Below are 12,283 nucleotides of genomic sequence, written 5' to 3' on the forward strand. Positions count from 1 at the left end.
CAAAAAACTTCAAAGTCAGGAGAAACTTTTGGCAGCGAATAAGTCAGACTTTAAATTTAAATTTGAAGGGAACCGTAAACAGTTTGTCTTTAACTCTGAGATAAGACTGGACATTTCCAAAGCTATTCAAGCTATTAAAGACGATAATAGCGAATTAGCAGAGTCGACGCTCACGATTTGTCTCGCTCATTTAGACGAGAGGATAGCGTTAAGATAGCGGACCGTCATGGTTGGGACACGGTTGCTGAGTACGAAGATGACCTTATTTGTGACAACGCTGATGATTCTTCTAAGTTGCGTCAGGCTGAGGCCAGAGCACAGAGGAAACGGAAGGCAAAATCTGCTAGCCGTAATACGAATAAGCCGTATGAACGTCCAGGTCTTGGGCGGGGAAGCGGAGGCAACACGGGGAACGTCGATCTTTTTCGAGGCTTTCAAAGTACTGGAGAAATGGGAGAGTTCCCTTTCTACGCCCAAAGAGGAGCGGTTAACGGAAGTATGCCTGGAGCGCCCGGGGGTTTCCATCCCTCCTCAGCAGGACCGGTCAACAAACAAAACTCGACCTGTTTCTACTGCTACGGGGCCGGACACTGGGCCAGCAACTGCCCGAGGAGAGTCAGAACCACCCCAACCCACACCCAGAGTGTCCCCGCAATCAAACAATGAAGATCAGAAGATGGTAAGCTATCATTTGAATGAAGTCGTATCTGTAAAATATACGTTTGTAAATCAAAATGGATTTGTTAAAGGCAGTCTCAAATCTTGTCCGAAGTTTTGGAAAACATGTCTAAAAGCTAGGGATTATGTCTGTAGTGTAGTTGAATATGGGTATTTAATTCCGTTTATTGTGGAACCTAAAAACCTGGAAAAATAATAAGTCGGCGCTTACGCATAGTACTTTTGTCAGTGACGCTATTTCTGAATTGCTCGCGAGCGGTGTAGTAGATGAGTGTGTGTCGCCTCCCTACGTAATTAACCCACTGTCGGTTTCTGTTAACAGTAAGGGCAAAAAAAGACTTATTTTAGATCTAAGATACGTCAATCAGTATGTAGCAAAACAAAAGTTTAACTAGAGGGTAGCAGAGAAGCACTAGAATACGTACAACAGGGGTTTTTCGGATTTAAATTTGATTTAAAGTCAGGATATCACCATATTGAAATGCATCCAGATCACATAAAGTTTTTGGGGTTTTCTTGGACAGTTGGAAATAAAGTGAAAAATTTCGTTTTCAAATGTTTACCGTTTGGCTTGTCTTCGGCGCCATATATTTTTACGAAAATGTTGAGGCCTCTAGTCAAAAAGTGGCGGTCGGAAGGTCACATGATGATCGTTTACCTTGACGACGGTTTAGGAGTTGCCCAGTCAATTTCTGATGCGAAAACTTTATCTGATATGGTTCGTTCCGATTTGTTGTCCGCTGGTTTCGCACAGAATCATGAGAAAAGCGTCTGGACGCCAGTACAGAAATTAGAGTGGCTAGGTTTCATATGGGACTTTGTAGGCGGTGTAATAGAAATAAGTGTCTGTAAAAGATCTGAGATTAAAAACTTGGCTAATGAGCTCATCGGTGAGACGAGCGCAGTATCCGCGCGTGCCGTAGCTGTTTTTACAGGTAAGGTCATTTCCGTGTCGCTTAACCTGGGACGCGTATGTAATTTTCATACGAGGGAGTTACACAAGTGTATATGTCACCGTACCTCTTGGGATTCGCCGATGTGCCTGTCAGATCAAGCTTTGCATGAGTTGCAATTTTGGGAGCTAAATGTCCTTAGTTTACCTCCGAGTATATTCAACCTTAACACACACGCAGTTGACCACGATCTTCATATCTTTACTGACGCTAGCGCTATCGCGGGCGCAGGCTACTGTGTTGAGCTAAACGAGCACATCTCTCACGTCATGTGGAATAAAGATGAGTCCGGGCAAAGTTCTACTTGGCGAGAAATTAAAGCAGTAGAGCACACTTTATTAAGTTTTGGACAAATTTTGGCCAATAAATCGGTGTTACTTTGCACCGATAATCAGAATGTGCCCCGTATATTAGAGAAGGGAAGCATGTGTATTCACTTACACAGGATGGCAGTGAGCGTGTTCGAATTCCTCAAATCAAATAACGTGTCTTTGTCTATACAATGGATTCCCAGGGGATCTAATGTTTTAGCTGATCAGTTTAGTAAGATCTTTGATTTTGACGATTGGGCAGTAGAAGAGAGTACATTTTTGTATTTTGATAGAATATGGGGCGAATACACCTGTGATCTTTTCGCAGATAACAACAACAAAAAAGTCACGTGTTTCTTTTCAAAGTACGCTTGCGTAGGTTCAGCTGGAGTAAATGCGTTTGATTTTGATTGGTCCAAATTTAACTGCTGGGCGGTTCCACCCATTTACCTTATCGCTAGAACTGTCAATCATTTCCTGAGGCGTAGAGCGCACGGGACTTTGGTCGTGCCTCATTGGCCATCGGCGGCCTTTTGGCCTTTGTTGTCATTCAGGGGTGGTAAATCATTCAAGCCGTTTGTTATGGAATGTGCTTATTTTGTAAAACCCGCCATTTTTTTCCGTGCAGGTTCCCACTCTGAAAGTATTTTTGCAGAGAAAGTCTTCCATTCCAACGTGTGTGTTTTAAGAATAGATTGTCGGTAGACATATTATCTGCGGCGTCGAGTACCCGTACAGTTTTATACATTCACATTACTATAGATTTTGTGTAACGTTAGGTTACTATAGTCAATGATTATCACTTCAGTGTAAAATTATTAAGTGTAATAGGTGGTTATCATCTTTATGTACAGTTATGGTTGTATAAACCAGTGGTTGTCACTTCAGTGTAAATTTATTTAGTGTAATAGGTGGTTATCACCTTTATGTACCGTCATGGTTGTATAAACCAGTGGTTATCACTTCAGTGTAAATTTATTTAGTGTAATAGGTGGTTATCACCTTTATGTACCGTCATGGTTGTATAAACCAGTGGTTATCACTTCAGTGTAAATTTATTTAGTGTAATAGGTGGTTATCACCTTTATGTACCGTCATGGTTGTATAAACCAGTGGTTATCACTTCAGTGTAAATTTATTTAGTGTAATAGGTGGTTATCACCTTTATGTACCGTCATGGTTGTATAAACCAGTGGTTATCACTTCAGTGTAAATTTATTTAGTGTAATAGGTGGTTATCACCTTTATGTACCGTCATGGTTGTATAAACCAGTGGTTATCACTTCAGTGTAAATTTATTTAGTGTAATAGGTGGTTATCACCGTTGTGTTACACTGGCATTTTTTAGTTTTGTGTATTCGGTGGTTATCGGATTAATGTAACATTACAACTAGACAATTGTTAGCACATTTTGCAGTTTCATTAATTAGCGGAGTTATGAGGGTTTACTGGGTTAATAATTTTTGAAAAGATATAAACAATCCACAACGTTAGTAAGCTAAGTTTCAGATTGTGTTGGATCTTAATGTTAATATTTTTTTTTTTTTACTTTTTTTTTCTTTTTTTTTCTTTTTTTTTTTTACAGAACACTGTGTTATTAGGGCCAGTTTGGTCAGAGGTTGAGGATATGAAAGGCCATCCTTTGCTTTGTGAAGCAGCATCTAAATTGGAATCTGTGTTAAAGGCCAGCCATGCTTCTTCTACAGACAAGCAATACTGTTCGAATTTCGCTAAATTTAAAGATTGGTGTCGTATTACAGGCCTGGGATATCTGCCCTCTAGAAGTAGTACAGTAGCCGTATATTTGTCTTATTTGGTTCAACAGTCAGTCTCGGTATCTACCCTTAATTCACATTTCTATAGCATAAAGTGGCAACATGATTTCGCAGATTTGCCTAATCCATGTACAGACAAGTTTGTTTTAAAATCTTTAGAAGGAGCTAAACGTATTCTTTCTAAGCCTATTTTTAAAAAATCTCCCATTTCTGTGGAACATATAGAGTCCATTTTTAGAAAGTACGGAAACTCGGAAAACGTTAAGGATTTACGGTTATGCACTTTGTGCATTTTAGGATTTGCAGGGTTTTTCAGATTCAGTGAACTAGTCGATTTAAAAATGTCAAATTGCGTTTTGAAAAGTTCACACCTTGAAATTACACTTGTTCATAGCAAAACAGATGTCTATCGTCAAGGCAATGTTGTGGTGATTGCGAAAACAGGGAAGAAAACTTGTCCAGTTGCTTGTTTTGTGAAATACATTACAGCTGCCGGGTTAAGTTTTGGTGCAGATTCATACATTTTCAGAGCTGTTTCCTTTTGTAAATCTACAGGAACATATAAGTTATGTAGTCGAAATCAAGCTCTTTCTTACACTAGAGTTAGAGAGATTTTTCTGGGCGCAATTTCGGAAATTGGACTAAAAAAGTCAGAATTTGGTCTACATAGCTTGAGGGCTGGTGGCGCCACTATAGCCGCTAACAATGGCATTTCAGAGAGATTATTTAAAGCACATGGCAGATGGGCCAGCGAGAAAGCAAAGGATGGTTATGTTTTGGATGATCTTGATCATAAAATTTCTGTTTCCGCTAATCTTGGCATTTAAAATTTTATTCCTTTGATGTTCGAAATATTGCTGTACACGAATCTCGCAGGCTATTAAATTGTAAAAACAATTGTTTGGTTTATGTTATTATTGCTAAATAGATACGAAATGATTTATGTACGGATGAGGAACGAAGGAGAACATAAATGAATTTCGTTTCGTTTGTAGTGTAGTTCTTAAATTCGTGCTACAGGTGTAGTGTAGCACTTCGCACGTGCATTTAGTGTGTATTAGCATTCGACGAGATCGTTCACAGCAGTACGGACGTGTATTTTTTTTTTTTTTTTTATATATAACAATATATATATGTATGTATATATACATATATATATTATAAGGTAATAATTCATTGAGCTTTAATAGATACTGTAGAGTGGGTTGAAGGGGGTAATTTCATTTGGTATGTACTTTGCTAATTGTAACTTTTGTATTTGTAGAAGTCACGGTTGGTTGAGATATATTCATATTCCAGTGACAGTGTTTTAAGTGTGGCGTTCGGGAATGTGTATTGGACTGATTGAGTGGACTCTGAAGTACATTCCTGAATTTCGTCAAGTGCGCGAATCTTGTGAAACATGAAATATTGCTGTACACGAATCTCGCAGGCTATTAAATTGTAAAAACAATTGTTTGGTTTATGTTATTATTGCTAAATAGATACGAAATGATTTATGTACGGATGAGGAACGAAGGAGAACATAAATGAATTTCGTTTCGTTTGTAGTGTAGTTCTTAAATTCGTGCTACAGGTGTAGTGTAGCACTTCGCACGTGCATTTAGTGTGTATTAGCATTCGACGAGATCGTTCACAGCAGTACGGACGTGTATTTATTTTTTATTTTTTATATATAACAATATATATATGTATGTATATATACATATATATATTATAAGGTAATAATTCATTGAGCTTTAATAGATACTGTAGAGTGGGTTGAAGGGGGTAATTTCATTTGGTATGTACTTTGCTAATTGTAACTTTTGTATTTGTAGAAGTCACGGTTGGTTGAGATATATTCATATTCCAGTGACAGTGTTTTAAGTGTGGCGTTCGGGAATGTGTATTGGACTGATTGAGTGGACTCTGAAGTACATTCCTGAATTTCGTCAAGTGCGCGAATCTTGTGAAACATGAAATATTGCTGTACACGAATCTCGCAGGCTATTAAATTGTAAAAACAATTGTTTGGTTTATGTTATTATTGCTAAATAGATACGAAATGATTTATGTACGGATGAGGAACGAAGGAGAACATAAATGAATTTCGTTTCGTTTGTAGTGTAGTTCTTAAATTCGTGCTACAGGTGTAGTGTAGCACTTCGCACGTGCATTTAGTGTGTATTAGCATTCGACGAGATCGTTCACAGCAGTACGGACGTGTATTTATTTTTTTTTTTTTATATATAACAATATATATATGTATGTATATATACATATATATATTATAAGGTAATAATTCATTGAGCTTTAATAGATACTGTAGAGTGGGTTGAAGGGGGTAATTTCATTTGGTATGTACTTTGCTAATTGTAACTTTTGTATTTGTAGAAGTCACGGTTGGTTGAGATATATTCATATTCCAGTGACAGTGTTTTAAGTGTGGCGTTCGGGAATGTGTATTGGACTGATTGAGTGGACTCTGAAGTACATTCCTGAATTTCGTCAAGTGCGCGAATCTTGTGAAACATGAAATATTGCTGTACACGAATCTCGCAGGCTATTAAATTGTAAAAACAATTGTTTGGTTTATGTTATTATTGCTAAATAGATACGAAATGATTTATGTACGGATAAGGAACGAAGGAGAACATAAGGTATTTTTATACAGGTAGCAATATCGGAATCCCGTGTCTAAGAATAGATTATTGTACACAGACCACGTATTTTGTATTTCGGCATTATTTGTTGGTGTTTAAGCATTTGATATAATTACTATTGCCAGTTGGAGGGTAAAACAATTAATAAATTTCATCAAAAATAGTCTTACCTACAACGCGTAGCTGTACTGTACACGTGTACAGGGATTTGGTGACATGCTTCGATAGAAGTATGTCGCACTAAATAGTAAAGAAATTATTACTAACAAAACTGATAAATCAATAGGTACATGTATGTTATCAAAATGAAAACAAAATTTTCCATCGATTTAAAAAAAACCACTATTGCCTTATTTAGGAAAATGATCACATGCCTAAATATTTTTTTAAAAAAACACTGAAGGAGGATTCGAACCTGAAACGTTTATTTTCTAGTCGCAAGTAAACTGCGTTACACATTCGGCTACATACACTGGTGGACCCTTACCGCGACAGGCTTACCATATCGGCAGGGCTCATTCCCCGAACACCAACTCTGGAGAATTCCAAGGAAGGTGTTTATATAGAAAATATGTGATTTTAAGCAGAGTTGGTGTTCGGGGAAGACCCCATCGGCAGTGGAGCGGCTCGCATCAGTCAATTTTACCTGAGCTCGGTCAGAGCGCTCACCCTTGACGTACGTAGCCGTCGGCTACCGGTAGTCTGAATCGTAAAAAGCACCTGCATGCATTAAAAGTGACGTTTCTGTTACTAAACACAAGATTAATCCTATGTTCTACGCCACCAACATAAAGTGGACGTTTTCCTTGTTTTACGAAACGTTTGTTTTATTTTACAACATGATCAGCGAATCAATGTACCCATAGTAGGTGTTTTATTTTACAGCATGATTAAAATACCAGTGAACCAAACCTCACAGGTACGTGTTTTTGTACAGTATGATTAAAATACAAGTGAATCAAACATTCTAACACGATTCGTTTTCAAAACGTGTTTTGAATGGTTACGGACCATGTTCTAATCTGCGATCGAAACACGATCAATCCTGTCAAGCGCCACCCATCTCAATTAAGCCACGCCCTGTTTCTAACCAAAACAATAAATATGGTAGGAAGCTCGCCTCTTCAGATTTTAACATAAAATCTCCGATTTTGTCGATACGCACAGATTGGCATGCACACAGACATGAAAATTAAGAATTTAGTTCACGTTATTCCAAATGTGTCGTATCAACTTTGGTAACAGAACGTTCACGAATAAACCATCAAGCGCTCGCCAGTGTGGGCGGGTCCAAGTGTCAGTCTTTTGAAAACTTCCTTCTGATTGGTCAGTCCGCTGCAGAATGACACGTAAACAGCGCAGATCACAGAGTACTTGCAATGTTTCTTTACATAAATAGCGTAGTAGATTTGTTGAGGCGTGTTAGAATGGGGCAAGTACGTTTCTTTTCGTGTCTAAAAGACGTGGTTATCAAAATACAAGTGTACAAGTGAATCAAACTATTCTTAGTAGCGATGTCGCTATGTTCACATTAATACGAGACATCAGACATTATATTTGTTTGCGTTCTTAGCAGCTGCGTGCCATCGACAACTACTGTCTTTGTTTCAGTACAATAGAATATACTATCTATACACGAGACGGCCTGATAACAGTGAAATGGTATCACCGATAACATAACGTTTGATTGTTTGAAAAGAAACAAAATGTTGTAAATCTTAGTGAATAAACAATAGCTACATGGATTCACACTGACCTTGGTCACTGAGAGGTCGTAAGTCACACGCCAGCCACTTAAATTACAGGTCAGGCCAATTAGCAGCATAGGTGTGAAAGTTGCGAATGGGCCGGCCGGCCGATTTAGCGGCGCATGGCTTGGTGACTTGCTTACCGATGTGTGTACTGTCAAGCAATTAAATCAGGGATCACCCATCCAGTGGGGGCAAGTAAAGGCTATTTCATGGTTTTCGAGTAACAAGGGATTTATTACAACCGAGGAGAGGGTGTAATAAGTCCCGAGTGACGAGACATCATGCAATAACTGCCTTACTGCATGCTTCCCAACTCGAACAAAACAGAATAGTTGAGTAAAAAATGTTCACATCGACAACCTTTTTACCTACCCTACACTGCAGATAATTTACATGTACCTATGTGAGTGAGTACTAATCATAACCAGGTAAGATTCTCAATAGCCCAGTCTGAGTGTATCCTTCATAATGGATACAAGTGTTTTTGGATTACTTGGTAGTTCTTCGTCCCAGCAGGCTACAGGCTACAGGCCAAATTTCAGTACCCTGGACCTTTTGATTATTGAGAAGAAGTTGTTGATGTTGTTTGAAGACATTTGACCCCTATGACCTTGAAAGTTGGTCAAGGTCATTCATTTGAACAAACTTTGTAGTCCTTCATCACAGCATGCTACAGGCCCAATATAAGTACCCTGGGTCTTTTGGTTATTGAGAAGAAGTTGTTTAATGTAAAATATTGACGACAGACAGACGACGGACGCCGCACCACGGCATAAGCTCACTTGGCTCTTTGGGCCAGGGGAGCTAAAAACGGTGGCCCTGGATAGTTTTCACATTTTTTGACGTTCTTAATTGTTGTTAATAATTGTCGATGACACTTTTTAAATACAAGCGTGGTGTCGTTAGGTTACCGTAAATCATTCTGAAATTTAGCCAACATGCGCAGCTTCCTGCGCAGTGGCGCTAAATTTTAGAAGGATAGACCCACCTTAAGAAAGTGTTATGCCAAAGGACAGTGTAAAACCTAGGACATTCCTCGGGTATATTCATTTGTATTTAAAACCAATCACATTTTTCTCCGTGTGAATCAGGCTTTAGGGACCTCACAAAACTTTCACCAGGGCTAATGAGGTTCGATTCCAAGATTGGGAGTGAAAATGTATGAACTTCACCTGCCCTACTACGTGGGTTTTCTCCGGATTACTTGGTATCCTCCGACATAAACTTTTTCCTTAACGTTGACCTGCACATACGACAACAATCTTCCTGGTCCCTGTTGTCGTGTACAGACGACAATATATAAATGCTTCCTCATCCCTGTTGTATACACGACAAGATACTTTGGTGTTACCTGTCTTATGTTTAGCTGGTTATTACGGTTGCTGATTTGTGCCATTTCGTTGTAGCGAAAAGACAACAATTAACTGATTTGTAATCAACCACCCTACTGCACACCGCCTTATCAGTGTGACAACCAACTGTAAGTGCGCGTGTGTGACGACAGATACCGTCTACATCACTCCAGCTACCCCACACATATCTTATCATGATCGACATCCTGTTAACAAATCCTTGATAAGTTTTGTGTCATCTCGAATTGTTAATAGTGTAATGACTTTACCAATTGATTATATAGGAGTAGGTTTATAACAGAGTTAAATAGAAACAGTATTGATAAAACATGAACCAAACTCTATAATCATCTGGTCACTGTTCAGTATACATTAGTGTATTTATTAGACAATGTACTCACCTCATGTCGGTATAATGTAGTGTTATGTTTACGTGATGCAGGAGGTTCTAGTCCATATCAGATTGAATACTAAAACATTAGTAAAACTGCCAGGTATATAAATAACCCACTGAATCTCTTCTTACGGATATGCTTCACATTTTCCATCTAAAAATTGATAATCGATCTTAACACACGAGGATCATTCCCACTAGGACGGAACAACCCGAGCATGTACGAAGCAGGGTTAATGACGAGTTCGCTTGGTTCTCATTGGATATTAAAAGGTCTGATCATTGACGAGGTCAAAGTTCACGGGTTGCCTGCTCCAGTTATACATAGATACATGTATGTTATATGCAGTATAATTTATGTTTTAAATGTCTCACGAATTTCTCACTAAATCAGAGAAAAAATCTCACTATTTATTGCCAAGTCTCACTAAAAAATTGTGGCGGTAATTTGGTACCATTACTGTCGTCCAATGGCCCACAGCTCTTGCTGAAAATGTCATTTTTGTTGAAAGGTCACTTGAACTGGAAAAAAGGTATTTATACTGTCGATGTCGGTGTAGCTAGTTGTACTACACTGCATTAGTTGGCAGGTGAGACATTCCTTTGTTATCACATTTTCCAATGGTCTCACAAAACTCAAAATAAATCGATGTTTTTTTTTAGTAATTTTTTGATTCCAGTAGATTCTTGAATTATAAATAAGACCAGATGATGGTGGGCTAAAAACTTGAAATTAAAGAAAGAATCTCAAATGAAAGGAAACTATGAGAAAAGGAAAATTCTTAATTAAAGACTGGGAACAGCTACTGGTTCCATGAAGACATTCTGATCTCATTCAAGACAGGGGAGGCTGAAGTGACACCCGCACAGATTGGCCTATATGAGAGTTGAATAGATAATCAAAATTATTTGTTGATGTACTAATATGAAACTATTTGTTGTTGCACAAATGCAAATCCTATATAAGTTGTATACATTTTTTAATTGAACAGGGGTGATCCTACACATCAGTTAGTACAATACAAGTAGTACAGGTAGAGCCAGATAAAACCAATCGAATCAATCAATATTTTATTATAGTGTCACGCATCATTAAATTCACAAACAATCATTTATAAAATTGTATATCATATACAGCGAGTTTATAAAAGATGCCCAGCCAATATCGGCTTATGAGACACTTGTAACTATTTGTATGTACATCATGTGTAAAATGAAAGTGAAAACCTAGCATATATGCCTATAAAATATTCTCACAGTGTATTACATGTAAAAAACTGATAGAATAGTAGAATCACATATTTGTCTTCATCACATTACAGTTAAATCAATATTGCAATACATTTTAATTTACAAGTGTATATTTACACATTTAAAAGCGACTGCCTCCGTCTCTTCATAAAATAAATTGTTTTAGAAAGTGAAAATTGAAGCGCATTATCCTGCAATAAATAAAACAACTTTTCAGTTGAAGTAAGTTCATTAAAATAAATAAATAGGTTCATTGCGTTTTTGAATAGATCATATCTGATACCACTTTACTACAGGACAGTCACAAAGGAAATGAGACTCATCTTTCACTATATTTAAATTTTTTTTTTTTTTTTTTTTTTTTTTTAATTTTTTTTTTTTGGCACAGTGTTTAAATATAGACACTTAAATTTCNCATGTAGGTACAGAACAGGTATTTTCATTTTCACACACTCTAACACACATTTTGACACTTAATTCACTCATCATCAACATCATCCTGAATGTTGTCGACATCTTCCTCATCACCATCATCATCTTCCTTACATTCATCATCATCATCATCACCATTATCATCTTCCTCATTCTCAGAATCATCAACATCATCACCATCATCATCATCCTCACAATCATCATCATCATCCTCACAATCATCATCATCAACATCATCATCAGCATCACTATCTCATCAGCATCCTGATACTAAACGTTCAAACTATCGTTCCTCATAGCCATCATCATCATCCTCAACGTCATTGTCATCATCCATACAATGTGTGTCATCAGCAACACACCTCAACAGACAGCCACTGAACCAAACTGCAACATCATTTTTTTAATTGGTACATTCAATATTTGACATCAACATACTCAACAATCATGATTAACTCATTCATAAAGAGGAAGATCAGCATAACACTTTTTCTTTTTAATATATTATTACATGTATACACATTTTTATGACAGACAACATAATCCACATCATGTTATATTTTATTTCAGAACCAAATCATGTACTTCACTTCAATAAAAAGCATGAACAGATAAACCCACTCCTATACGCTTTCACTCACACACACTCACATGCACTCTATCTACAAAAAGATAAAACTCCTGTAATTGCTTTATCTGATATGTGTATAATATTGTCGAAAAGGAAGGAAAGAGAAATAA

At 37.5% G+C, this 12,283-nt stretch overlaps 1 protein-coding gene across 2 annotated transcripts; it reads left to right on the forward strand.

Annotated features, from left to right (window-relative positions):
• The first annotated feature begins 285 nt into the window (after window positions 1-285).
• LOC110456499 lies at window positions 286-5,398 on the forward strand. Of its 2 annotated transcripts, XR_002463589.1 has the most exons (3): window positions 286-679; window positions 3,528-4,882; window positions 4,982-5,394. XR_002463589.1 is itself a non-coding variant. In XM_021507286.1 (2 exons), the coding sequence occupies exons 1-2, from the start codon at window positions 368-370 to the stop codon at window positions 5,063-5,065; spliced, it is 396 nt and encodes a 131-aa protein (XP_021362961.1). In that variant the 5' UTR covers window positions 286-367; the 3' UTR covers window positions 5,066-5,398. The 2 variants fall into 2 exon arrangements, 1 of the variants encoding a protein (XP_021362961.1); XM_021507286.1 differs by lacking the exon at window positions 3,528-4,882 and having other exon boundaries at window positions 4,982-5,398.
• Window positions 5,399-12,283: the final 6,885 nt, after the last annotated feature.

Source organism: Mizuhopecten yessoensis, unplaced genomic scaffold (genome assembly GCF_002113885.1).
Source record: "Mizuhopecten yessoensis strain PY_sf001 unplaced genomic scaffold, ASM211388v2 scaffold8765, whole genome shotgun sequence".
In the NCBI taxonomy this organism is placed as follows: domain Eukaryota; kingdom Metazoa; phylum Mollusca; class Bivalvia; order Pectinida; family Pectinidae; genus Mizuhopecten; species Mizuhopecten yessoensis.